The 27588-nt window shown below is 31.6% G+C and overlaps 5 protein-coding genes and 1 non-coding gene across 7 annotated transcripts; 3 read left to right on the forward strand and 3 right to left on the reverse strand.

The window, feature by feature from the left end:
* The first annotated feature begins 1319 nt into the window (after positions 1-1319).
* LOC107626455 (phosphatidylinositol 4-phosphate 5-kinase 9) lies at positions 1320-5888 on the forward strand. 2 transcript variants are annotated; one of them, XM_016329335.3, is made up of 9 exons: positions 1320-1561; positions 1971-3333; positions 3443-3610; positions 3862-4027; positions 4143-4253; positions 4357-4544; positions 4615-4772; positions 5088-5253; positions 5411-5888. In XM_016329335.3, the coding sequence occupies exons 2-9, from the start codon at positions 2090-2092 to the stop codon at positions 5688-5690; spliced, it is 2481 nt and encodes an 826-aa protein (XP_016184821.2). In that variant the 5' UTR covers positions 1320-1561; positions 1971-2089; the 3' UTR covers positions 5691-5888. The 2 variants fall into 2 exon arrangements, with proteins under 2 accessions (XP_016184821.2, XP_016184822.2); XM_016329336.3 differs by having other exon boundaries at positions 1328-1561; positions 1720-3333.
* A 711-nt stretch (positions 5889-6599) lies between these two features.
* On the forward strand, positions 6600-8689 carry LOC107626456 (ras-related protein RABC2a). The gene is made up of 6 exons (XM_016329338.3): positions 6600-7306; positions 7591-7659; positions 7747-7812; positions 7977-8098; positions 8224-8352; positions 8467-8689. The coding sequence occupies exons 1-6, from the start codon at positions 7165-7167 to the stop codon at positions 8578-8580; spliced, it is 642 nt and encodes a 213-aa protein (XP_016184824.1). The 5' UTR covers positions 6600-7164; the 3' UTR covers positions 8581-8689.
* An 82-nt stretch (positions 8690-8771) lies between these two features.
* Positions 8772-10685, reverse strand: LOC107626457 (Ankyrin repeat family protein). The gene is made up of 6 exons (XM_016329339.3): positions 10443-10685; positions 9684-9775; positions 9506-9584; positions 9320-9414; positions 9082-9177; positions 8772-8996 (listed from the first exon to the last, which is right to left on the reverse strand). Exons 1-6 carry the CDS (start codon positions 10606-10608, stop codon positions 8919-8921), a joined length of 606 nt encoding a protein of 201 aa, XP_016184825.1. The 5' UTR covers positions 10609-10685; the 3' UTR covers positions 8772-8918.
* An 828-nt stretch (positions 10686-11513) lies between these two features.
* LOC107628627 (zinc finger protein ZAT5-like) lies at positions 11514-12532 on the reverse strand. The gene has a single exon (XM_016331259.3). It carries the CDS (start codon positions 12393-12395, stop codon positions 11514-11516), a length of 882 nt encoding a protein of 293 aa, XP_016186745.1. The 5' UTR covers positions 12396-12532.
* A 2463-nt stretch (positions 12533-14995) lies between these two features.
* TRNAH-GUG (transfer RNA histidin (anticodon GUG)) lies at positions 14996-15067 on the forward strand. Its single transcript has one exon. It is a non-coding gene; the product is annotated as a tRNA-His (tRNA).
* A 1929-nt stretch (positions 15068-16996) lies between these two features.
* Positions 16997-20229, reverse strand: ACA7 (alpha carbonic anhydrase 7). Its single transcript, XM_016331260.3, has 7 exons — positions 19668-20229; positions 19366-19583; positions 18312-18418; positions 18051-18165; positions 17751-17915; positions 17290-17343; positions 16997-17163 (listed from the first exon to the last, which is right to left on the reverse strand). Exons 1-7 carry the CDS (start codon positions 19753-19755, stop codon positions 17083-17085), a joined length of 828 nt encoding a protein of 275 aa, XP_016186746.1. The 5' UTR covers positions 19756-20229; the 3' UTR covers positions 16997-17082.
* Between the last annotated feature and the right edge of the window lie 7359 nt (positions 20230-27588).

Below are 27588 nucleotides of genomic sequence, written 5' to 3' on the forward strand. Positions count from 1 at the left end.
AATTTAATAGTATACATATATAGTATGTCGTATGAGGGGAAGGTAAAGTTAGGCATTGGAAGATTATTAATATTAGACTTAGAAGAAAGAATGAAAATTCAAAATTTAGAGTTAAAGTAAAGGCAAACCAAAATCCAAAATCCAAAGGGTAGTCTTTGAGTTAGTTGGGGTTGGGGATCTTTTGTCTCAACATGGCTATTTAGGAATCATATTATTGCACTTATGACTTAGGTAACCTTCCATGTTTTAATGTCTATACTAATTGCATTCTGACTCAACAACATTGGACACTATTGTCTTTTCCTTCTGTCCTTATTAATATCTCTCTTTTCTAAGATATTTATTATTTATCTCAGCATTTGAACTTTGAGCACTACATTAATTTCTTCTATGTAGAGTAAATATATATAGTTTGAAACTATGAAACATGAACACTTTGCTGAGTTGTCGTGTCTATATGTCAGATATATTTTAGACATGATATTTATTGATATTTGTCCGACACGCATGTCTGCTGTGTCCAAATCGTATCTCAATAAAAATAAAAAATTTTTTTTCGGACACACTTAAATACCATCACGTGTCAACGTGTCCGGTCTTATTCTTAATATATATTTTTAAAATAAATTTAGATATATTATATATTATTATTTATTAAAATAAAAAATATTTTAAATACTTGATATAATTAAAATAAAATATTAAAATGTTATTACGGTTTATCTAAAAAATACTTTATATTTTATATGTATGCGTGTCTCTGTATCATGTAAAATTTTAAAATTTGTGTGTCGACGTATCCCGTGTCATGTCGTGTCGTGTGTCCGTGTATCATAGGTTTGAAAACTTTATACTAGGTGGTAACTCTTAGAAGGTTTAAACCTTCACTTTTTCCAAAGTATAGTTAATTAGTCTAACTTCATTAACCATATATAGAATCTGGATAATTCTAATCATATCTTGTTTAAATCATTTATACATAGGTAAGAAATATAAAATTAAGAGACAAAATTTTGACTTAATCTGTTAATCATAAGAATTTTTAACATAAAATTTTAATAATTGTAGACCGTACAATTTGTAATAAATAGTGTAATTAACTTCCTTGCAAAATAAAATATTTAAACAAATCTAAATAATTAAATATATATTGTGGGGCTAAAGAAGACAAATAGAAGATAAGTTGAGTAAAGAGTTAGCTAGATCCGATCAAGGACACTGTTTGTTACTACTTCTCTCATATTATTATTATTATTATTATTATTATTCATTTATTTTATTTTTTTTATTATTGTGTTTATTATCATTATTCTCTTTTCATTCCAAAGACACAGAAAGAGAGAAGAAGGAAGAAAAAGACTGAGTCATCCAAAACCATATACTTTGGAATCAAAGCTTAAGAGAGAGGGAGAGAGAATAATAAGTCTTTTTTTTTTGTATTTATTTGTTTGTTTTATTTCCACTCCTTCTTCTTCTTCTTCTTATTCTTTGTCCTTGCCTTTCATTCATTCATCACTTTGTGTGACTTTGTTCTCATTCCTTTTCCCTTTCAACTTTCAAGGTACTCTCTCTCTCCTTCTCTCACTCTGATTCAATTGTATTTCTGTATTATTATGTAGTTAGTGATATTACTGATATCCTGTTCTTGATAATGTGCAATCACTAATCCTTATATAAATTCAATTATTCATTTATGAATGTATATGCTTGACTATATAGATTGGTATTCAGAGTTGTTGCTATTGATGGAAACAAAGCTATGGAACTGATCAGATAATTTTATTATTGTTATTGGGATTGGGATTGAAGATTTGAAGTTGAGTGTGTGTTGGCAAATTCAGTTGCAATTGTAGTTTTGAATTGCAATTTTAAACCATGTTCAAGTGCTCTTCTTAAATTGTGCTTAATAGTTCATAGTACTGTATCAAGCTTTCTGATATTGTTTCATTTTTCTGATTTCGCTTCACTAGTCAAAAGGACAAAGAATTTCAAGGGTCAATCTCTTCTTGTAGCTGTTGAGAATTAGGGTAACTTATAATAATTTGATTGAATAAGGAAAAGTTTTTCCTTTTTCTGGTAATTATTATGCATGTCTGGCCCTGTGGCCACAGTTGATAATTTGGATGGAGCAGTTATCTCTGCAGAGAGAACAAAGTCTCTTGATGCCATTTCCGAGGTAGACGTGTCGTCCTTATTGAGAAACGGCGAAAGCAGTGGTCATTCATCTGAGATAGTTGGGTTTAGAGTTGGGGAAATCTTGCTTCCTAATGGAGAGTCATATTCCGGGTCCCTTCTCGGCAACATGCCGGAGGGTAGGGGTAAGTATGTATGGTCAGATGGATGTGTATATGATGGTGAGTGGAGAAGGGGGATGAGGAATGGAAATGGAAGGTTACAATGGCCTTCTGGCACGGTTTATGAGGGCGAATTCTCTGGTGGCTATATCCATGGTACAGGAACATATATTGGTTCGGATAGTCTTACCTACAAAGGGCGGTGGCGATTGAATCTTAAGCATGGACTTGGTTATCAAGTTTATCCTAATGGAGATATCTTTGAAGGGTCTTGGATCCAAGGAACGCCAGAGGGGCCGGGGAAGTATACTTGGGCGAATGGGAATGTCTATTTAGGGAATATGAAAGGTGGGAAAATGTCAGGGAAAGGAACTTTGACATGGATCAATGGAGACTCATTTGAAGGAAGCTGGTTGGATGGTATGATGCATGGTCTTGGAGTTTATACTTGGAGTGACGGCGGCTGCTATGTTGGGACCTGGACGAGAGGTTTGAAAGACGGCAAAGGAACGTTTTATCCGAAAGGTAGCTGTCTTCCGTCGGCACAAGAGGTTTATCTGAATGCCTTGAGGAAAAGAGGACTATTGCCGGATTTGAGGAGGCAGAAACAGGCTCATATTCATCATGCTTCTTCGGTTGATATGGGAAATGTCAAGGTCAGTGGTGATAATCAGAGTTCTAGCCTTGTTTCGTCCGATAAGCTTGCCAAAGGGAGTCTATTAAACATTGAACAATCGCGCAGCAAGAATATCTCTCTCGAAAGGCGATGGAGTCTTGAGGTGTCTATTGAGAAAGTAATAGCCCATGATTCAACAGATTCTATATTGGAAGGTAGTGAAAAGATCCCCATTTTGGAGCGCGAGTATATGCAAGGTGTATTAATAAGTGAGGTAGTTTTAAATAACAGCTTTTCAAATATGTCTAGAAGGGCAAAACGGCTGCAGAAGAAGCTCGCCAGAGAGATTAAAAGACCTGGTGAAGCCATCATTAAAGGTCACCGGAGCTATGATCTGATGCTTAGTCTGCAGCTTGGAATAAGGTACAATGCATAATCTTGACCCTTCTTCAAATTATAATAATTATTTACTCTAAAATTTTCTGCAGTGGATTTCTATATGTAATGTAAAATTTGGCTTCAATATTTCTAGGTATACTGTGGGAAAGATTACCCCGATACAGAGGCGAGAAGTTCGAGCATCGGATTTCGGTCCTAGAGCAAGTTTTTGGATGAATTTTCCTAAAGAAGGTTCTCAGCTAACTCCTCCTCATCAATCTGATGACTTCAAATGGAAAGATTATTGCCCAATGGTGTTCAGGTTAGTAGTACTTTGTATGATTATTCCTATTTCATCCGAATTTCAATTATATTCTTCTCCAAGGAACTGAATTTTTGTTTGGTTTCTTACTTTTTCATAATCTTCTGTTGATTATGGAAAAGAAACTTACACTCTGAATTGTATGCATATGATCTCATATATCCATGTCAAAATTACAATGCCTAGTTAAGATGGAATGATTATTCAGCATAACCTCATAATCATGTAATTATTTATCAAAATTTATGCAGAAACTTGAGAGAGTTGTTCAAGATTGATGCTGCTGACTATATGATGTCGATTTGCGGAAACGATGCTCTGAGGGAACTATCATCTCCGGGGAAAAGTGGTAGTGTCTTTTTCCTGTCTCAGGATGATCGTTTCATGATCAAGACGCTTCGAAGATCTGAAGTAAAGGTATGCTTATTTTACTTATATCTTGTTAATTAACATTTTTCCATAGGCTTACATACACAGGTTTTAGGCCTTAAATATAATAATCATATCATCATTATCAAAATTTGGTATGTAGGTTCTTCTAAGAATGCTTCCGGACTATCATCATCACGTGAAGTCATACGATAATACCCTCATCACGAAATTCTTCGGTCTGCACCGGATTATACCTTCGAGTGGTCAAAAGGTATTGTGATTTGAATTGCCAAATGCATCAAATATTTGAACCTTTATCTACATTTCCTTTAATAGAGAGGCTAAAATTTATATATAACTGTCTGTTTCTGCAGTTTCGCTTTGTTGTGATGGGAAATATGTTTTGTACAGAGCTAAGGATCCATAGGAGATTCGATTTGAAAGGTTCATCCCTCGGACGCTCTTCGGACAAGATAGAAATGGATGAGAATACAACTTTGAAAGATTTGGATCTCAACTACTGCTTCTATTTGGAACCTTCTTGGCGCCAGTCATTGCTAAAGTAAGGGAAAGAAGTTGCACCTTATGTTCATTCATTCATTTTTTTTTTATCTTCTCAAAATGTTCTGCAGGCAGATTGAGATCGACAGCAAGTTCTTGGAAGCACAGCATATAATGGATTACAGCCTTCTACTCGGCGTTCATTATCGAGCTCCACAGCATTTCCGTCCTCTCACATCATACAACCGTAGCATAACTGCTGATGGATTAGCAAGTCTTGCTGAGGAAGGTTAGTATGAGATGTGATCTTGAAAGTTATGATATGTTAAAAAGGATTAATATATCTGAGTTTTGTCTTTTAGTTAATAGTCAAAATAGTTCCTGAAAGATCAAAGCGAGTCAATTTAGTCCCGAAAGATCACTCTCAAATTGAATCATATTGGTCCTTTCATAAGTTAGATAATGACACGTGGCATAATCATTTTGCGACACATCATCATCTAATATTGCATGTTGATCTTTCGAGGACCAAATTGATGAACATATTCTTCTTGTTTGTACTAAAATTGTTTATTTGAAAACATTCCAAATGATGAATTGACAGATCCTCTAGAGGATGAAGTATCAAGCTATCCGCAAGGCCTTGTTTTGGTCCCTAGGGGATCAGATGATAACAGTGTTGTTGTAGGATCACACATCAGAGGTAGTCGACTGCGCGCTTCGGCTGCCGGCGATGAGGAGGTGGATCTGCTTCTTCCAGGCACAGCAAGGTATGGTTCCTTCTAATCTTCATAACTTCATATATAGTTCTCCAGCTAACATCATTGCACAGCCGAATCGGCCGCAACGCCACACCTATTCACATAACAGTTAGGACTATATGGTTAAACTAGAATTGTTGAAACACCACCATTGATTGTTAAGCAGACTACAAATCCAGTTAGGAGTAAACATGCCAGCAAGGGCAGAGCAAATTCCAGGAAAGGAAGAGATGCAAACATTTCATGAGGCTTATGATGTGGTGCTCTACCTGGGAATAATTGACATTTTACAGGACTACAACATGTCCAAGAAAATTGAACATGCCTACAAATCGATTCAGTTCGATTCGATTTCAATCTCGGCCGTTGATCCCGGATTCTACTCCCGTCGCTTCTTGGACTTCATTCAGAAAGTGTTCCCACCAAATGAATCTCTAGCTGGTTGATTTTCAACCAAGTCATTGTTTGTTTAGTCCAAAAATTTGAACATTGTCACATATTTTGTTTTTGTGCATTTTGTCTATAAATTTTATATGGTTGGTGGTCACATAGGTATTGTATTCATAGATAGCTTTGTGTCTCAAATCTAATGCTTTGAAGCTTGAATCATGAAATGGATAATATTGGATCATTTTTATCCTCCATCATTTTTTTTACGGTATTTTCCAACCCAACAAATCAACGACTAATTCACCGCAATTTGAGTTTCATTTAAGGGTCTGTTGTTGATTAATGAATTACTGCATACACAAGATGAGATTTAAATCTCAGACATTTACTTAACAAATGAATGAGCTAACTATTTGACCAACTCAAGTTGTTTAAATAAATTATTATAGCCTTCTCGTTTGATTCTTTTAAAATTAGAATTGTTAATGACTTAATTAAGGACAAGAACCCGGCATTAAGGAGAATATGGCAGAAAGTTAGGAACTTCAAAGTTAGAATTAATTATGTGTTACATGATGGCTATGTGCATTATTATTATTGCTCGTTTATTTTAAACACCAAGCATCTTATCTTGGGTATGGTTAGGTGTATGTTAAGGATCAAATGACCTTCAAATATACAAGGATCCATTTCCTCTATAGTTGATTTTTTTTTATAAAATCTATATATTGTTTTAATTTTTGTACCTTGATTTTACAATATTAGCCAATTAACTTATTCCATGTATAATAATTCATATATATGGTGATTATTAGTCAAGTACTTTTATGGTTTATATGATGCAAGTTATCTTTTCATATACAATGATGCAAATAACATAATTAGAAAATAAAATATGCATTTGCTCGAATAATTTCTAAGCTGAAAAAAGAAAGAAAGTTGAGGCGGAGAAAAGGAGAGAAAGAAAAGAATAGAATAGAACTCAAGCAAAGTTAGCCTTTTTTTTTTTTTAATTTTTGGCTTCTGTCTCACTCAACTCTCTCATACCAAACAACAAACAACATTAAAATTCTTTGTTAAACATTTATATATTTTATCATTTTTAAATTCTAGTGTACTCTCCACCTTAATATTTCAACTCTTACTTTTCATCTTTAAATCATGTTAGACATTTAATTGAAAAAAAAAAAATGTCAATGATTTTAAACAAATTTAATACATGTTCTCAAAACTTTCCTAGTTACACATTCTTAGTTTATATGAGTATGCATAAACTACAAATAAAGAACATACAAAAACTTCTATTCTAATTAATATTGCTAAGAGCCTTTATGATTCATTGCTGTATGATACCTTTTCTTCTTTCTTTTTCTCTCCCTTTCTTTCTTTCTTCACTTAAATAGGTTCCTTTGGCATTGTACTTTCTATTTATTTATATATATATAGAATCATTCATTAGAGAAAGAGGAGGGAGGAGGTACTTCATTATCAGCATCATAAGATCATTCACAGAGTTTATTTGAGAGAAAGATGAGTTTATCTTCAGGTCAAATCAGTAGTAGCTATGATCTCTCATTCAAGATCTTGTTGATTGGTGATTCAGCTGTTGGAAAAAGTAGCTTACTTCTAAGCTTCATCTCTAACTCTACTGAAGAACTTGCCCCCACAATTGGTAATTCTCTCATTTGAGATATACTAAGGATGCAATTGTTTTTGTATTTTTATTTTTTGTTTTTATTTTTTTATTTTGTCTGTTTTTATAATTTTATGAAAGAAACAAGAAAAATAGGTGTTGTCCCTAGACAGTGTCTTATGGTTTATTAATAACTATTTTACTATTTTGTTCCTTGTATTGCATTGCATTTGTCATTAAATTTTAGAATTGATGATTATTCTATCATATTTCTCATACTAATTTGTATTTCATTTAATTTCCCTTGTTTTTATGTTATGAAGGTGTTGATTTTAAGATCAAACAGCTCGTAGTTGGTGGCAAGAGATTGAAACTAACAATTTGGGATACCGGTAACTTATAACCAATTCATTTGCTTCCAAGCTCTTTTTCTTTTCTTTTTTCTTTTCCCTTTAATAGTAACATTACAACTGTTGTAGCTGGACAGGAAAGGTTTAGAACACTAACAAGTTCTTACTATAGAGGAGCTCAAGGGATCATTCTTGGTATGCTAAATTAATTATGTAAATGTGATGGTTTTAATTTTTTCTACTAGAGACATGTCTTTGCTATTTGCAAATTGCATTGAAATTTCTTTGTGGAACAAAATCCCTCATGACATTTGTTGTTACAGTTATAGAATTCTTTTGCTATATATATTTGTTTTCAGTTTATGATGTCACCAGGAGAGAAAGCTTTACAAATTTATCAGAAGTATGGTCCAAGGAAGTGGAACTCTATTCTACTAATCAGGATTGTGTGAAGTTACTAGTTGGAAATAAAGTTGACAGAGTAAGTTCTTGTGTTATAATTAATATTGTTCTTGAATATAGTGAAGACATACCATGATATTTATGTTATGTATATTGTATATTAATTTTCTTTGATGCTTTGCAAAATTGTATCTTTCTTTTTAGGATTCTGAAAGGGCTGTGAGCAGAGAAGAGGGTTCAGCTCTTGCTAAAGAGTTGGGATGTTTGTTTTTTGAATGTAGTGCCAAGACTAGAGAAAATGTGGAAAGCTGTTTTGAGGAGCTTGCATTAAAGGTAGGTAGAATTTTCACTTTAATTTTCTTTTTATTTAAAGGACAAGAAGTAGAAATTCAAATTGTAGATAAATTGTTACCTTATAGCTAATATAAACCATTTAACATATCATAGATAATGGATGCTCCTAGTCTTTTGGAAGAAGGATCAAGCACAGTAAAAAGGAACATTCTCAAGCAAAAACAGGAACCTCAAGCATACCAACAAAGTGGTGGTTGTTGCTCTTGAAATGTTTGTTCTAATTGCTGCCAATGTCTTTTGGCTGCTTAACTACTTGTATCTATCACTAGTTCACCAATGAAAATTTGAAACAATAATACCTAATAGCTTGTGTATATATTTATTTCCTTGACTTATGTTTAAGGGGATTTAGCCTATGTTACAACCATTAAAGAGGTAATTATTTAGCCGTTAATCACAAGTGATTCTCTGTTAAATCATTTCTGAATGTCAATCAACAGCCATATAAAATTAGTATACAATAATCCAGATGTTTTGGCCCTAAAGCAAAATTGGCAAAAAGAAAACCGAATATTTCTACCAATCACAATACTAAGGCTATCATATTAAGCTTCCATAGGAATGGTGGTAGATTCCAACAGCCTCCTAGCATCTGTGCCCGGATCAGGTAACTCTGGCGGGGACTACCAAAGAAAACAATCCTCAGAATTTGATGAAAACTAGAAAAGGTTTATTATTATGTATTAGATTCCTTTAAAATTTACATACCTTTCCATATAAGTTTTGCTTGGTGGGGGAAGCACCATGAGACAGCAACAACCTAATTACATCAACATGCTCACCTCTTGCTGCATGATGAAGAGGCTGCAAAAAATAGTCACAATCACAAGATCATGATGATAGAAAAAGATCAGGTGAAGTTCATAAGGATAAAAATCAGAAAAATCTCAATCTATAGGTGGCTCGAGACTACGAAAAATTGAGTATGAAATCTATAAATACTCACCGTGTCACCCTCGGAATCAACTGATTCCAGCATCCTTTTTATGATCTCTGCATCACCAGCTCTGTTCAATAGCAGTTGGACTATCTGTGTATAACCTGATATGATCATCAACATGCAAAAGAAAAAAAAAAATCACAAATTGTGCAACAACATTCATTTTAGCTTTGAAATGCGAGCGGAAACTACCTCCAGCACAAGCATCGTGCAAAGGAAGTGCACCATCTTCGTCGTTGGCCTCCAAGTTCGCTCCTCTATCTAGAAGTAGCTGCAATTTGTTAACCAAGATCAATCATCCGGTATCCACGGAATAATCATGCTGCATAATTTGAGCATGTGAAAGTGATAATAAGCAATGGAAACAAACCTGGGCGCATTCCAAATGGCCATACAAACAGGTCAAATGTAATGCTGTATCCCCATCCTCGACCGGCTCATCGATACTACCTTGCAAGTTATCTGGAAATCATGCAGTACAAGTGTAAGAATCAAGCAGAAAGAACACCCTATGTTCTAGTGAAAAGAGTACAAAACCATAGCAGACAGAGTGCAATAGCTTTCAGTAAACATGCATGTCTTCATGGCCACAATATAATCACGGCGGAGAATGCGAAACCCCCCCCCCCCCAATTCAATCTCTAAGGAGCCATGAATATTGGTCCCATCTCCCATGGTTTTAAACTATAGTCAATAACCAAACACAGTAAGGAAGCAATCATATTTGTGGCAGAATCAACCACATTTTCCCTCAATTTCATTATTCAAGCAGAAACCATAATCTAAAATAATGATGTGACCAAAATTTTGGCTTCTCTTAAGGATCAAGGTGAAGCTTTTAGCATCTTTCGTAGACTAATATATACCCGCAAACAAGTTTCTTACAATGAATTTGAGAGGTTTAGACTCGTATCAGATTTCGATTCAGATGCCACAAAAATTTACATGCAAAAAATTTAACAAATAAAATTACAAACAATTATTTCATACAAGTTCAGCTGAAAATAGGGTTTGAGCTTTAGCGGAGGCAGCTCAATATACATGCAGAAAATAACAATTTGGAAAGTATAAAAGAAAACATAAAATTGAAGAGAGAGAGATAGAGAGAGAGAGAGAGAGAGAGGAGGACCTAGGGCGGTGCGGAGGGCGGAGAGGTCGCCGAGCTGAGCGGCGGCGGAGAGGTCACGAAGGTGAGGAGGAGTGTCGGATTCATGTTCGATGAGTCCTTCTTCTTCGAAAAGGTTGTTATCTTCGTCATCTTCGTTTATGCCGTTGCGCCTCCCCGGAACCGCCATTGATTCCTTTCTTTCTTCCTCTTCTTCTTCTCCTTCTTCCTGTGTCTCTTTTTGGCGGCGCCTCTATTTTCTAACACTCAGATTATTTTTTTGGAAATGCTAATAGATATTGGGCCTTTAAACGGCCCATTGGGCCCATCAAACTTCCTAACTTCTTCTAGTACAATATAACTTGGTTTTGGGCCTTGACAAAAAAAACTTGGTTTTGGGCTGGTCTAATCTCTTAACTGTATGAGAGTTTAATTTAATTTGTACATACATCAATTTATTAATCAAAAAAAATTTTAAATAAAATTTAAATTTATAATAAATTAATCATTGATTTATTAGACTAAAAAATATTATGAGAAACAACAAATATATTTTTGATTACTTGAAATACTTTTACTAAAAAAAATTGCCTTAATTAGTGATCTCAAATAATGAGTTAGAGTTATAAAAAAAAAAAAAACGAAATCCCTCAATAAATTCCTACTATAATATTCTGTGTTGAACACATAAGTAAAATTATATCTAGTAGAATAATATTTCTGATTTCATGTGAAGTAGAATATTACTCTTACTGTATATAAGAACATCCCTATTATTGGTGAAAGCTATTACCATGATTAGATTGACAATTAGATATATAGATGTCAACGAAAAATGTTGGGGATATCCAAAAAGCTAAATATTTAGAGAGAAAAAGTAACTACACAAAGTGGTGAATAATAATGAATCTTAAATACTAACAATAAAGAGCATGTCAACAAAGAAAACTTAAAATCTAAGGCATTTATAATAAAAGGATTCAATTTGAATGAATGAAAAGAATGTTGAGTGAACAACAACAATCAATAAGTACAATTCTAAATGAGAAAAAAGAATAATAGATAAAAAAATAAAATAATTGACTAATTATAAATTCAGTAATGACAATCCACCAAAGAAGGTGCAGAAGAAGAGAAGACAATAACTTTCTCCCTTATTTGAAATGGGAACTTAGATGATGATTCTCTTTGATCATCTTCCGGTGATGCTGGAAGATTCAAATCCAGCTTCAAAAAATGATTCCTTATTGGTTTCTTGTTTTTGTCACCTTCATCAAAATTTCTATGCCTTCTCATATGACCCCCTAATGCTTGGCCGGATGAGAATCCAGCACCACAAATAGAACATTCATGTAGCTTGCATTTTCTACTATTATTAGCACTATTATTATTAGTACTACTTCTTTTTGTTATTATTGTGGTAGTATTTGATGATGATACTTGCAAAGATAGCATGGTGCTTGTTGTTTTTGTTGTTGTTCTTGTGTTGAGGTCCTCTAATTCATGATCATGATCATAAGCATTATTATTACTCTTTGATTTGTTGTTTGGTAATAATAATTTCTTGTGGCTAGCTCTATGTCCACCAAGTGCTTGAGATGAAGGGAATGATTTGTTACACGTCTTGCATTGGTAGTAGATGCTCTTTTTCTCATGATGATCATCATGATGTGATGATGATGATGCTTTATTATTATTATGATGATGATGATGATGATGGTGTCCTTGTGCCAATAGAATGAGACAATAGGCCATGTTTTCATCATCTAATGTTGTTGTTGTTGTACTAGTAGTTGCACTAGTTGGTGGTGGCATCATCATCATCATGTTGTTGTTGTTGCTTTTGATGATGATTGGTGCAAATTCAAGTGGTGGTGGTGGTGATGGCGAAGGCGAAGGCGGCCGCGGCCTCTTGCTTCGTTTGCCTTTAACAACAAGAAGTTGTTGTTGTTGTTCCTCTAATTGAACCTCCTCCATCTTGTTGTTGATGTGTGAAACTTAATTGTATAGTGAGTGATCACAATTTGAAGAAGAATAAGAAGAAGAGGAGAAAGAGGGTGTTGGTGTTGTTGAATATGGAAGAGAGAGTGGGATGTTAATAAATATATGGAAGCTAATAAGGGTTTCAAGTTTGAAGTAGTGGATGCAAATTGCATGAGAATAAAGAATAAACCCTGGTTTTAGCTTTGCCAAACTTGCTTTTCCAACCTTGCAAGTTATATATATAGAAAATAGTGTGTCTTATACAGTTGTGTTAATAATTGTGTAGTGTATGTATAAGGGAACAGAAACCTAGCTTCAACCATTTTTATAGGGTAAATTTAGTTACATACATCACATAAACTTAAATTTAATTAAGGTTTAATTACTTTGTTCGTTTATATAATTTTACTAAATTTTTAATTAGATTTTTATTTATACTTTTTTTTAATTGAGTTTTTACACTATTTTTAATTTTGTAATTAAGTCATTTTCATGTCAAAACGTTAAAATTAACGAAATATTTCTTCCAAAATATATGCGATTAAAGATCTAATTAAATTTTTAATTATGAATATTTTTAATTTACGAAAAAATATTTAATTAATTCTAATATTTTTTACACTAGAAAAAACTTAGTTATAAAATTAAAAACAATATATAGATCTAATCTAAAAAAAAATATAAAGACCTAATTATAAATTTAGTAAAATTACAGGACCTGCATAATAATTAAACTTTTAGTTAATATCTCAGATGTAGAATTGGTAACATGATCAAATTTTATTTTGAAGGCATCAAAAAGAAATGGATTATTAAATTTGATGAGTATGTGTGAGAATTATTGTTAAGTAAATGATAGTGAGATTCGGTTGGTTTTTGAAGCAAACTTGTTACTTTTCCTCTAAGGTACTATCTACTATTTTGAAGAGTTGGTTTTGCAAGCCTGGAACCACGGAATATTCAACTTCCTAATAAAATTAAACCTTTTTTTTTTAATATTCATTTACTAATTTTTATCTACTTTAATTTGGTTTTGCTTTTCTTGCTGGTTTTATTTTTCATCACTAAATTTTAACTAACTTGGCTTGTGGTACCAAGCTAGCTAGCTAGCTATTAGTTAGTACAGCTTAATTTGATTAATTTTGGACCCAATCCAATTAACAATTAGTTAACAAAGTCCAAGTGTGGAAACTATGGGTTGGACATGATCCTTATGACTTGTGACATGAGATTATGTTGTATTATTAATTATAGTTTATAGTAGCTATATTAATTAAATATTATAAATAGAGTGCTAGTGGTTATGTTCATATAGTTCACACACTTGCTATAATGAGGGAATTCATGTGAAGTTGACCCAAGTACCCAACTACTTATATATTTTTGCAAATTATATTCACATTTTAATTTTAATTGGACAAAACTCCAACAATTGCGCCGCATATACATCACCAATTGATTTTATTCATGATTCATATATCATATAGTCTTATTATTGTTCCCAATCATTTGGTGTTGGTAAAAAGCACATTTTATGTGCTGAAGAATTGACTAATATAAGGTTATACCGTCATAATATAAGTCTTTACCATTTTTTTTTTTACTAAACATAGAAGATTCGAACCTGCAACCTCTTAATTGAGTATAGAAAAACTATGTTATTTAAGCTATAATTCATTGGCAATCTTTATTATTATCTATTACATTTTTTTTTTGCTTCTGATGAAATCAAATTACCCATATTCATATGAAAAAAGTCTTTTTAAAGTGAAAAAAAATTGTAAAATAATAAATAAAAAATTAATTATCATTAAATTTATAATTTTTATTATTATATATAAATTTTACTATTTTAATTCAAAAATATATATATATTTTTTGGGTATGTAGCTCAAAGATGATTTGAAATTTTTTTTTTTTACTAATTTTAATTTTTCATTTTAGAGTAACTTGACCCATTAGTATAAAATAAATATACATAATAAGTTAAGTAGCAAACCGTGTTGAAGTTATGGCAAAGCTATGAGCCTAATAACAATGGAATAACCAGCCATATTATTAAAAGAAATAATATTTTGTTAAACAAGGAACCAACAATAATAATAATTAATTCAAGAAAATACAATTAAAAAAAAAAGCTGTGGAATATGGGGTATCTATATATTGATGCATCATGCATGATTAGGGTTCCATAGTGGCATAATATAATATATAGAATATACTAATATAGAGTACATAGAGCATGCAAATTAAAAAGATCATTGGATAGAAAATGAGAGATTCTTAGCGTAAGGAATTTATTAAGTTATATGAATGGAGAGGTTGTGAGGGGCGCGTATTAGTGTCTCAAAGAAAAGTATCAACCTCTTCACTGCTAGCTTTAATTTTTTTTCTCTTTTTTTTTTTTGTTGTTGAATATATCATTTAGACACTTGAAAAATTATGTGCAAATAAATATTTGGTAGTTTTAATTGCATTATTAACAGTAAATATGATTAGCAAGTCATGTCAATTATTGGTTAGATTCAAAAGAAGGGTGATGAAGAGTTATTAAGATACATGAGAATAATAATTTGCAAGCAATGAACAACATTGTGGCTGTAGTTTAGTGGTAAGAATTCCACGTTGTGGCCGTGGAGACCTGGGCTCGAATCCCAGCAGCCACACTTTTCATTTTATAATACAAGTCTAGTAATTCCAGCAAATATGTCTAATTTGATGTAAGTAAATTATGTCTTATATTAAGTAAATTTTAGTTTTTCAATTATTATATTTTAGAGTATATCAATAGTTTAAAATTTAGGATTTTAATAAATTTAAAGTTTAAAATTTTGGATTTAAATTTCGAATGTGTCGTATTTCTTTTTTTTTTCGAAACGTATTCATAATTCATCAAATAACATCTTTTTCTAGTATTTAATATAATATAATTTGTTTTTTTAAATAAATTTTAAATTTATTTGAAAAAAATAAGTAACTTAACTAATTTAATATTTTTTTTTGTCTGGATAAATTTTTGTTCTTTTAGAGAATTTGAAAAAAAATAAAACAGAGTAAGTGGAACATAAATGAAATTAGTGTATGGTATAATAATATTTTTGTAGAGTTAAGTATTTTATAATAACTTTATGATTTCGTTGGTAAAATAATTATTTTAAATAATAATTAACTAACAAGATTATAATTGAAAATTTGAGTTGTAACTACAAATAAAAAAGAAAATTGTTAACTAATTATTGTTTGAACATTATTAGTTTTAACTTTATTTAATTTATGAAAGACTTAGTTTTTAACGTATATATTGAAAAATTTTTTAGAAGAACGAAAGAATTAATTTGTCTAAAAAGGAGAATTATATAAATTTTATAATAAAAATTTATTACATATTAAAGTAGTTTACTTCAAAATACTCATTTCAATATTTATTTAATAAAAAAATTTAAGATATGAACAACTTTTTTTTAGGAGAAAAAAAAAAGCTGTGTGATATTTAATTGTAAATTCTACCGTGGATGTAGTTGGTCATATTGACTATCTCTGATGTTTTTTCGTACGAATCGCTACTAGGACGTGCATGGTTGGGTGAAACTGAGTTTGATGTGACTAAGATTTGATCTAAAATATATACTGAGTCTATTTATTAGATCCAAATTCAGCCTTAAATCCGATGAAATTTATACATTTTCGGGCCACGATTATATCAGGTAAAAACCGGGTGAAAACCGAACCATTAACATTACATTATCTTGATACATTCTTATAAGTTAGTATGTGAAAATATCCAAATTTCCAAGATTCCAACTATTATTTGACATGATAAAATTTACTTAGAAAAATATAACAAGAACCAACCATTTTCTGAAATTAAAGCATAACCATAATCAATACTAATATTGTCTAATAACATTAAATATTTAAATCAATACAAATAACACAATATTATGCATTAGTCTAAAATCTTATGCATTTTAAATATAAAACATTAACTTATAGTCTTATAATAACTAATAACACAAAATATTAAGCTTTACAATACTTAAATTCCACATAAGAATAGCCATCATCCATCACTAATAACACAAAATATTAATTGTGTATGATGACCGGTCTACCGGGCCGAGTTTGGGTGACCCGAGTTATGACCCATATCCGACCTAAAATAATGACAGGGTCTATTTTTGAAACCCTTATCCGACTCTAGACGACTAGACCCAATAAAATCACACTAAATTAGCTCCTAAAGTGTTCGGAGGCGGGCCAAATCTTCAGACAGGACCGGACCATGCACACCCCTAATCACTACACATATATAAATACCTTATCCATATTAAAATTAATAAATAACGCAAATATAAATGAAAAAGAAAAAGAAAAACTTATTTGTCTTATGTGATGTGATCTTTTTTTTGTCTGTATGTTCTGTGAGTTGTAGATTGAAGAGATAAATCTTAGCAATTAGCAATCGAAATTTTTCGCAATGCACGGATCTTCTGCTAGTTAGTATTCATAATTCATCAAATAACATCTTTTTGCAATATTTTGTTATATATTATATATTAATAGTAAAATAGGAAAAAAATTCTACAAGTAATGTATTGAATGATTAATCCCTTGAATACAATAGTAATTATATATATGCCAACATGAACAATAGTCTATATAAATCAATTATGTAGTGAATCTATTCCTTGCGTTTTGGGTTATAAAATTGGATTCCTCTTCCATTCAGTGGCTGTGTAGGTCTGGCATTCTTCTCAGCATGCTGCCATAAAAAGAGCATATAAAAAAAATATTATAATCATAAAAAAAAAAATAAAGTAAGACAATTAATTAAACTATTTAATTTTTTTTTGTTGGGTTGTATTAATAGTGCAATAAAAATACTTACATCATGGACTGCCTCTCTTAGTAAATTGATTTGCTCCCTAGACACAGTTCCTACCTAATAATCATGGAAATAAATAATTGTTCAAATTAATCACATGATAAAGAATTATATAATAAGGTTTAATTACTCTGGTCCTATAGTTTCATAAAATTTTCAATTAGGTCCCTATACTTTTTTTTAACTGGTCCCTGTACCAATTTTTTTTTCAATTAAGTCCCTTTTAGTAGTAATTGACTTGATTTTATAGGGATCCAAATAAAAAAAAAGAATTGGTACAGAGACCTAAATAAAAGGAAAAAAAAGTGTAGAGACCCAATTAAAAAAAATTTGGTGCAAAGACTCAATTAAAAGAAAAAAAAGTATAGGGACCTAATTGAAAATTTTGCGAAACTATAGAGTAATTAAACCATATAATAATTAATAATGTCAGTCATAGGGTTTTGATGAATAATTAATGGTACCTTTTTGTTAATGGTCCAAATGACACCTTCAGTACAAGGAGGAACAGTGAGGGAACCCATGTATCTGTAATATTTCTTGCCACCAAATTTGATCTCTGAAGGATCAAACACTCCTATGTTCTTTTCTTCTTCTTTATCCACTAAGGATTTTATGTAATTTGACAACTACAATAATAGTTTCAACCACATTTAATTAATCAAAATCAATTTCAATTTTTATTTAATAAAATATAGAAAAGATTCACAAGAAAAGTTTTTTTTTTTTCTTGATCAAGAGCAATTTTTTTTGTGTTGACTTACCTTAGAAAGTATAGGGTTGGGCCTGCCAATCTTGAACAGAAGCCCAACAACAGCAACCTTGGTCTTTCCATTTGTCTCTGGGCTTTCATGAACCATGTGAAGCTCCATGTCATACCTAGTATTTCCATGACCAACAAAAAAAAAAAATCTAATATGTTAATTAAAGAATAGTTTCTTTTCAATATTTTCTGACAAAAAAATATATAGACAAAATAATATATATATAAGTAAATAAAGATTTTGACAGAAGAAATATTGAACCTTCTGCCATTGATGGTGTGTTCTGAAGGTGAGTGCCAATGACATTGTTTTAGAAATAATTGAGTGCCATTGATGTCTATTGATCCTGCATCTCCATTCCATCTCAGCTGCACCATAAACAAACATTTTAGATCTTAATCAAGCTTGTTATTAGCTGTGTCCAACCGTTTGTATTATCAATAACCATCATATTCAATTACTAATAATTAATATATCTTAATATTAGATATTTTTTCCTGTTGCCCACAATATCCTCAAATCCGACAGATTGAAAACTAATCTGTCATAAATTTAAACTCTATTTAAAGGACTCACCAATAGGTTGTTACATATACATGGCGGTAGGGTGTTATCGGTTCGGTTTGGTTCGGTTTTGGACAAAAAATCAACCAAACCGATATGTTCGATTCCTACAGACACACAACCGTTCGGTTTGCTGTTTTTACAACAACCGAACCAAATCGAACCGAACCAACAGCGGTTTAGTTTGGTCGGTTTTTTCGATTTTTAATTTCTAATGAGAAGAATATGAATCACAATAATTAGAGGTTTAAAATAGTCAATAAACTGAAATAATAAGAGTAAAACATTGAAATGGTTAGGGGTTTAGGATTTTTGTTGTTAGGTTAAAGGTTAAAATGGTTAAAACATTGAAATGTATGCATATCTTCGGATCGGTTCGGTTCGATTTCTATCAAGCCAACCAAAAATCAAACCAAACCGATCGGTTTTGTCAAAAAAAAAAAAAAACCAATTTTTCGATTTTCAAATCGATTGTTGTAATTTTTGATTTGGTTTTGCGGTAATTTTCGATCCGATTTGGTAACTTACACCCCTACATGGCGGAATTCGAATATCTAACACTTGCTTAAACAGACAAATAAAACGAATGAACTGACCGCTCGACCAATCCAATAGTACAAGAAAAAAGTTATTATTACCATGCATCTTTACTATTTGGAAACAAATATCAAAAGGGAATTGGTTAATTTAATGAGAAATAAATAATAAATAAAAGCAATGAAGATTAAGATGAGTAATGATGATTAATTACCGAAATATCATGCCCTCTATTAACAAGAGTGGCATTGTGAGGTTTATAGTTCTTCCTTAGAACTCCCAAGTTTGGAACCACAGTCACCCTTTTATTTGACAAATCAATGGGAGATTGCATTTCTCCATTCTTGCATGCTTCCCATTCTTTATGTAATTCACCCCAATGTGAAGGACCCTTCTCACTCCCTTTTATGTAATCAAACTCTCTCTCATTCTCTACACAAACAAACAAACACATACACATCATTAATTAATTAAAAATACAACAAGTAATTTGGAGTTGATTGATATTGTGCTTACCAACTTCCTCCGCTGAAGTCCAAATTTTTGTTGAATGGATGAGAAAGATGGTTACTAGTATTTTGATCCGGCTTTGGTGTTTCATCATGTTGATGAAGATTATTGGGACTAGCTTGAGAGAAAACTATGAATAAATTAATTAATTAATTAAAAGTAGATGATGGATTGATGAAAGTGGGTGATGATTCTCATAATGGAAGGAATGCGTGTGTATATATATATATATATATTTATATATAAAAGCATGACTTTAATTAGATTGGTTTTGACTTTTGAGATTTGGTTAAGGGAAACTAGGAAGGTTCCTAGTTCCTAGATTGTTGAAATTTTGTTACACCAATTGGTGTGAATCGTAGATTTTCTAAGTTTCTATGGTGTTTTACTGTTTTTTTCTAACCATAAACCAATAAAATGATCAAAAAAAGGACAATATTAAAACCGAAAAGGGAAGGACATACAGCTACAGGCTGTCCATTTCATAATATAAATCTTGAAAATCTGAAAAGAAAGGGTGGAGAGTTAGGTAGAGCAAATAAAATGGAAAATCGGGTACATTAAGATTAATTAATTTTGAGTAATAGTTTTTTGCTTTTTTCACACATACACAAAACGCGTGACATTAATTAATTATTAGTTTTTATCTTTTGGTTTTAAAATAACTGTTATTTTTTTTTCCGTTTATTAAAAAATTAATGTATCTAGCGAATTTTATTCTGAAACGGAAAAAATAGTATTTTTAACCATAGAAAAATTTTATTATGAAATTTGTTATGGACCCGAATTTCGGTCTTAATGGCCCAATGATAATTCGGCCACCAAGCGTGAATCATTCTTCTCAAGTCTCTTTTTTTTTTTTTTTTTAAAAAACTAAAGATAAGAGACTCGAATCCGTAACTTTTTAATTGAGTATGGAGAGATTATGCCATTTGAACTATAACTCATTGGCTTATTCTCAAGTCCCTTAAATCAACGCATCATCAACTTGATATTCGAATTTAAATTTTTTCTATTTCCTAATAAATTAAGAAATAAGATAGACAGTCAAACATATATAAAGAAAAATCACCGAATACATTGCACACACATTCACTATCTTTATTTTTTAGATTTATTCTGATTTAATCGTTAGAATGTTTTATAAGTCATCATTTACCTTTCATATAATTAGATAGTGAATAAATTTATCTCAAACAAAATTTGCATTCTTTATATAACAAAAGTATCTTCATTACCTACTTCTTAGTTTCATTATGTTCTCTAAAATAAATAATAAATATAAAATTCAGCCATATTATTTATCAATAAGATTTTGAAGACATATGGCAGTATGCAACATATTATTATTCATTTATTTAATTTGGTCTTATTTCCTATTGCTTTCTAAGTTAACAAACCATATTCCATTCTCATTGTCATAAGAGAAAAAAACTTCGATTCTAATTTTAATTTTAATTTTTCCATTCTCAAAAGAAAGAAAAAATGTTTAGACTAAAGTTTGAATTGGTCTAAATTTGTGACTAAGGTGAAGCTGTGTTGCAAACAAGTTTGTTTGTAAAGTCTTGCAAAATATTATTATTTATTAGGGTAGGTTGGAACCCCCACACCCCTTCTTTATTTCTAGACAAAATTACAAAACGTTACTCATCAGGTAACTATTTTCCTTTAATTAGAGCATTTCTTATAATAGAGAAACTTTTTTTTTTCGGTTTTAAGGATCTGGATTACTCTATTGGATCAAAAGTAAACAAATGAACTAATCAAGTTTGTTGAGAGAAAAAAAAAAAAAGGAAAAGTATGGGGAGTCAATGGAATATTTGTACAATGCGTATAATAGAGGTTTAGAGAATATTAGAGATATAATCATTAGTGTTACATTTTTTCATTAGCGTAAGTTTTTGGGATGAGTGGTATCATGACATGGTATCAGAGCTTTAGATCCGAAAAGTCAAGAGTTCGATCTTTGGTGAACTCCAAAATCAGCTTAAGCTTTTGGGATGAGTGATTTTATGATATGAGATGTTTATTATTCCTAGTACTCTGATGGTTATTTTAAATATTATGAGTGATGTTTATTTTGTAATTTTTGTAATTTATATAGTCCATTATACACATTGTACAAATATTTCATTATCTCCCTAGCAGGACTAAAAAAAACTAAGGACGTAAGGTATCATTATGTTTTGGTCAACGACATCAAGAGGTATTTTATTTTGCCCGCGATGTAACCTGTTGTTTTGGGTTGTTAAATATATATGTTGATAGATAATTTAAATATATATTTATATGATTATATGAATTATTGTACTAATGAGTACTTTAAAATTGTGTTTAGATTCTGACTTCAATATTAAAATAATAAACAAATATTATGGAAGATGTGTTGAGTCCTCCAAGTGTATGAATGTCGAAGGAATCATACTATAAAAAAAATATATAATATATATTAATTAAAATCAATAATTAAAATTTTATGTTTTAGGAATATTTAAAATTTTTTTTTCATATTATTAGACAAACAAATGAGAAAAATGAGTTCTAACTTGCACCTAACAGAAGAGAGATGTATTGAAAGGCGAAATCAAAGGTTAAATAGCTTTAAGAAGAGAACCACAACACTCAATTCTTCCATAAAAAATTCAAAAATAGGATGAGAAGGAACGGAATTTAGAAATTAGAGAGTGTAAATGGTGAAACAGTAACTACAAATTCAAAAATTACAGGAGTAGCTGAGGAATATTTTAACGAGATCTTCTCTTCCACATGTCAAACCGAATCGGATCCTTATTTCACCGACTTTGAACCTAAGGCTACAACTTACATGAACCGTAGATTGCAAAGATCGGTTACTATAAAAGAAGTTAAGAAAGCTACTTTCAGTGTGCATCTCCAAAATGCTCCGGGAGAAGATGTCATGACAGCCAAGTTCTTCCAGTGTTACTGGGACATCATTAGCAGTGACTTATTTTGAGCAGTTTGAAGCTTCTATGCAGGTGGATGACTTCTTAAAAGCTTAAATCACACCCATATTTGTCTCATTCTAAAGTCCCAGATGCTAGCAACATGACTTAGGTGAGACCTATTAGCCTCTCTACGGTGGTCTATAAAATTATCTCTAAAATTCTAGTTTTTAGACTTCAAGGTTTGATGAAAAATTTAGTAAGTCTTAACCAGAGTGCTTTTATTAAAGGCCGCTTGATCTCGGATAATATCTTAATCGCACATGAATAGATGCATTATCTTAAAAGTAAGAGGCAAGGGTTGGAGACTAAAATGGCTGTGAAATTAGATATGAGTAAGGCTTATGATATGGTGGAATGTCATTTTCTTTAATTCATGTTAACTAAATTAGGCTTTGATGGTACTCTGATTGCTTGGATTCAAGAGTTAGTCACAACTGTTTCTTATTCTGTCGTTGTGAAAGGTCAACCATATGGTTTCTTTAAACCAAATTGAGGTCTCCATCAAGGAGACCCTCTATCCCATATCTTTTTTTATTCTGTGCAGAAGGTCTCTCCTTCTTGCTACACAAGGCAGAATAAAACAATCTAATTCAAGGTATTCAAGTGTCAAGGAGGTGTCCCAAAGTCAATCACCTACTGTTTGCGGATGATTCGATCCTATTTTGCAAGGCTTCTACGATCTCGTGCGAGAATATTTTGGAACTCTTACATACATATGAGGGCTTTAGTGGACAAAAAGTGAATCTCAACAAATCTTCAGTCTTCTTCAGTCATAATACTCTGGATTTACTCAGAAATCAATGGGCAGCGGCTTTAAATATTAACCACATTGGGGCTACAGACAAATATTTGGCCCTTCCTTCTATTGTTAATAAATCTAAGAAAGCTACCTTCAGCCTCATTAAGGATAAGATCAGGAAGCGTATTCTAGGTTGGAAAAGAAAGCTACTGTCAGCAGGAGGTTGACATACACTACTCAAGGCAGTAGGAGAAGCAGTCCCTATATATACACTGTCCTGTTTTAAGTTCACAGACACACTCATCTCAGAAATTCATAGCATGCTCTCTCAATACTGGTGGGGACAGCGAGGTACAGAGAGAAAAATAGTGTGGATCAGCTATAATACTATGACAAGACATAAGAAGGAAGGGGGACTTGGGATCAAGGGCCTTAGGGTGCATAATCTAGCCTTACTAGGGAAGCAGTTTTGGCGAATAACAACACAACCAAGTTCACTCCTATCTAGAATTTTAAAAGGAAAGTATTATCGAAATTGCAATGCGTTAAAAGCTAAGATTGGAAACACACCTTCATGGGAGTGGCGTAGCTTGCTAGAGGAGCACAAAGTGGTTGAGAATGGGCTCTCTTGGAGCGTTGGCACAGGCTCAGAAATCAAAATTTTTGAAGACCCGTGGCTTCCACCTCCCTATCCTTTCTCTATCCCTCCACATTCAGCTCATCAAGCTACAGATCCAACAATTTTTTGGGTTAAAGATCTAATTACTTCAAATAGCGAGTGGAACACAAATATGATTCAACAAGTCTTTACCGAAGACATTAATAGCAGAATTTTATCAGTTCCGATTGAAGGAGATAGTGATAAAATTAAATGGGTTTTGCACAGATCAAACACTTACAGTATTACTGCAGGATACCATATTGTTTACAACTTTTTCCACGAGCCCCTGGAGCTTTGCCCTCCAACTCTGCGTCTGAGGGACCTTTGGGCGTCCCTGTGGAAGCTCTCAGTCCCCCACAAAATCCAAATCTTCCTCTGGAAAGCTTGCCATGAATGTCTACCAGTCTCCTCTCTTCTCTATCATCGATTCCCGTCCACTAGTGGAATCTGCCCTTGCTGTCATGAAACAGAGGAAACCCAGCTTCATTGCTTGGTTAGATGCAGAGAAACACAAGAAATCTGGGGACAATCTCAACTCAATTGGTGCTTACCTAGCTCGGAGGTTATTGAATTCAGCTCATAGTAGTTGGCGGTAGTTCGAGCGCACGGTAGTACAAGAGGTGCATCGCTGCTGCAACAGATTGCTATAACCCTTTGGTTGATCTGGAAAGAACGAAATAGCTGGTTCTATGAGGGCACACGTCGCAGCCTAGCAGAAGTAGTAGCTTTGGCAACGAAGCTAGTCCGAGAAATGCGAGACCTTCCCCGTCACTCTTCTCTTTAGTTCTTTTTACCAATGTTTCACTTTTCTCTTTTGATATCAAATTTTGGTCTATTCAGACGACCTTTTAAGAGATCCCTTTTTACTTATTTTTGTCCTTATAACGTGGACGCTGACTCCTTCTATTTCTATTAATGAAATTTCATTGCCTTTGAAAAAAAAAAACTTGCACCTAACAGAATGAGGTGAATAATGCACTTTGTCCTTTTTGCCTTGTTATTCCTTTCATATAGATGACAGGTATAAAAAATTTTCATCATGTGATAAAATATAGATTGTTTTATTACAGTTTTTCGGATGTATAAATTTTATATGAAAATTTTACTTTTAGTTCAGTGGTGTCTATTTTGTAAATAATAAAAAATTTGTAATGCGAAATTTGAAAATATAAAATACTTTTTATTTTTGGTATTGTATGAAATACATATTTATTAAAAACATTTTTTCAGTATCGTTTGGGCCTGTTGTTTAAATATTGGCTTCTATTTTTTGAAATCCAAATCAACCCATTAACCCCAACTCAAGGTATTCAATATTCATAGCTATCCCAATCAGAGAAAAGTCAAGAATTCCTTGCCAGGCCAGGACGGAATCGTAACAAGTGGCAGTGAAAAAAAAATGGTGATGATTTCTAATGACGACGGCGGTTCGCATTGCGGTAACGCACGGAGTCAGTCGACACAGTTATAACGAGGTACGGGAGCTGCGTCTTCTTCACATAGGGGAGGCGATGTCACGGTGTCAATTTGTTGAAAATATCGGCATGGAAATGGAGCGAAACTGCATCCAGTAGATTTGAAGAAGAAGGGAAATCAAGTTGTTAGCATAAGGTGGTTGTGTTTATTTTTTTTTTTAAATGTTCTAATATTATATTAGAATCAAGTGTACATTTAACTTATTTTTTCAAAAATTAGTTAAAAAATAAAAATTATTTTAACAAATTAGAATATATATATATATATATATATATATATATATATATATATATATATATAAAAGAAAACTTTTTAAATTCTAATATGAATATACAACCTCACCAATTCTAGAAGATATTAATATAGCCATGGCATAATCAAATAATTTTTTCTTTTATATACTAATTAATATTTAAAATTTTAAATAGTATCAATACTAATTATATTTGTTGATATGATAAAAGTATAAAACAGAAGATCATTAATTAATTATATAAAATTCGTGTCTCAATTGATCAAATTTATAAAAATTACATATAATATTATATTTTGTTAGACCATATGAATATCCTAATAGTCACAAAAAAAAAATATAAATGTACTAATTATCAAAAAAGAAGAAAAAACATCTGAATATGACTTGTTTTTTTGGTTTGACAGTCGAATATAATTAAACAAAAATATTTCAATTTGTGTTTTTGTTCCTCTAAAAAATAACCCGACTGTTCAAAATGGAGAATTTATACAAATATTAATTTTTTGAAATGTCATTATATAATATATGACAACTGTAGATATTTTTGTTTAAATGATGAAAAAACCTAATAACAAAATACAAACAAATATCAAGTTATCATGCATCATTCACCTCATTTTCCGAGGTGCAAAATTATAGGAAAATTTTAAAATATATCGTTATACCGATTAAAAATTACTGAAATACTAGTATATTAGTATATTTGAAAACTTTCCCAAATTATAACTCACCAATGAGAAAAAAGTGTATGTGAGGATATTGGTCAAAGTGGTGGAGCCACTGTACTATTTCATCGGTGACACCATAGTAAAAAAAGTATCACATTTCTTGCAGTGGTTGCATGTGCCATTCAGTCTCAAATAAAAGTCATAATTGCTGCTATGGATTGCACCAGTTTCATATTGAACCAAGTAAAAAAGGGCTAGAAATTAGGGTAAAGTTTTTATTGTTTCTATGTATTTTTGTTTCCACCATTAATTGTCAGTAAAAAAGCGATTATTTATGTCAATATTTAACTTTGAGGTTTTAAAATATACTTTATGCATTTTAAAAATTACAATGGAATAAAATATACATATACATTTGTTATTTAAAGTTGGGTTTGCGGCTCTATATAACTTCAGGAATCGTGTAAACATGTTGCAAAGTATTTTAATAATTTCTTATGTTTTTAGTTCATATTATTAATTATCTTGTGTTTTCAACATTCCTAACATTATCTCCCAACATTTTACTTATTTAGTATTAATAAAGGTCGAGGATGCCAAGCAAAGCATGCGAGTATGATTACTTTTATTTATTTTATGGCAGATTATATCGTTCTAAGTTCTAACTAATAATTTCCATTTAACAGTGCCTTTTGTTACTTTTTTTTATCTTGTGACGGATTTGCGGGTGTCACAAAAAGCAAAAGTAGATACTTTACTCTATATTATTCTAATATATTACATGGTATGATTTGCTAATATCTATCACAAATTTTACACTTATTAAGAGAATAATCTTAATCATTTTTATAAGATAATGTTTATCTTTTAACTTAATGTTTGAAATCGAATTATACTCACTTAACCTAAGAATGAAGGTGAACATGTGACAAGATGCAATGGAGGTCCAAAAGGTCAAAAGGAAGTTAATTAAATGCAAGGGGCAAGCAAGAATCAAGAATGTTGGAAATTCACCAACCTTTTTTCATTGCTACGAGTCAATATTCAATAGTCATTGGTGAAAGAAATAGAACTTTTTGTTTTTGATATTAGAGTGTTTTTTTTAAATGTGACATGTTTGGGTGTTATTCTCAGGAATCGTTTAATTAGGGAAGTAGAAAT

The sequence above is a fragment of the Arachis ipaensis genome, chromosome B2, assembly GCF_059453495.1.
Source record: "Arachis ipaensis isolate K30076 ecotype BB chromosome B2, ASM5945349v1, whole genome shotgun sequence".
Taxonomy (NCBI): Eukaryota; Viridiplantae; Streptophyta; class Magnoliopsida; order Fabales; family Fabaceae; genus Arachis; species Arachis ipaensis.

What these genes read in the sequence shown, in the direction of transcription:
- LOC107626455 (XM_016329335.3), top strand. Translation starts at nt 2,090, where the DNA reads ATGTCTGGCCCTGTGGCCACAGTTGATAATTTGGATGGAGCAGTTATC. An exon ending in AGTCTGCAGCTTGGAATAAG is followed by an intron (nt 3,334 to 3,442) that starts GTACAATGCATA and finishes CAATATTTCTAG; the next exon opens with GTATACTGTGGGAAAGATTA. An exon ending in TACCTTCGAGTGGTCAAAAG is followed by an intron (nt 4,254 to 4,356) that starts GTATTGTGATTT and finishes CTGTTTCTGCAG; the next exon opens with TTTCGCTTTGTTGTGATGGG.
- LOC107626456 (XM_016329338.3), top strand. Translation starts at nt 7,165, where the DNA reads ATGAGTTTATCTTCAGGTCAAATCAGTAGTAGCTATGATCTCTCATTC. An exon ending in AGCTCAAGGGATCATTCTTG is followed by an intron (nt 7,813 to 7,976) that starts GTATGCTAAATT and finishes ATTTGTTTTCAG; the next exon opens with TTTATGATGTCACCAGGAGA. An exon ending in TTGGAAATAAAGTTGACAGA is followed by an intron (nt 8,099 to 8,223) that starts GTAAGTTCTTGT and finishes CTTTCTTTTTAG; the next exon opens with GATTCTGAAAGGGCTGTGAG.
- LOC107626457 (XM_016329339.3), bottom strand. Translation starts at nt 10,608, where the DNA reads ATGGCGGTTCCGGGGAGGCGCAACGGCATAAACGAAGATGACGAAGAT. An exon ending in TTGATTCCGAGGGTGACACG is followed by an intron (nt 9,178 to 9,319) that starts GTGAGTATTTAT and finishes TATTTTTTGCAG; the next exon opens with CCTCTTCATCATGCAGCAAG. An exon ending in AGCAAAACTTATATGGAAAG is followed by an intron (nt 8,997 to 9,081) that starts GTATGTAAATTT and finishes TTTCTTTGGTAG; the next exon opens with TCCCCGCCAGAGTTACCTGA.
- LOC107628627 (XM_016331259.3), bottom strand. Translation starts at nt 12,395, where the DNA reads ATGGAGGAGGTTCAATTAGAGGAACAACAACAACAACTTCTTGTTGTT.
- ACA7 (XM_016331260.3), bottom strand. Translation starts at nt 19,755, where the DNA reads ATGATGAAACACCAAAGCCGGATCAAAATACTAGTAACCATCTTTCTC. An exon ending in CCAACCCTATACTTTCTAAG is followed by an intron (nt 17,916 to 18,050) that starts GTAAGTCAACAC and finishes CTATTATTGTAG; the next exon opens with TTGTCAAATTACATAAAATC. An exon ending in TTTGGACCATTAACAAAAAG is followed by an intron (nt 17,344 to 17,750) that starts GTACCATTAATT and finishes CATGATTATTAG; the next exon opens with GTAGGAACTGTGTCTAGGGA.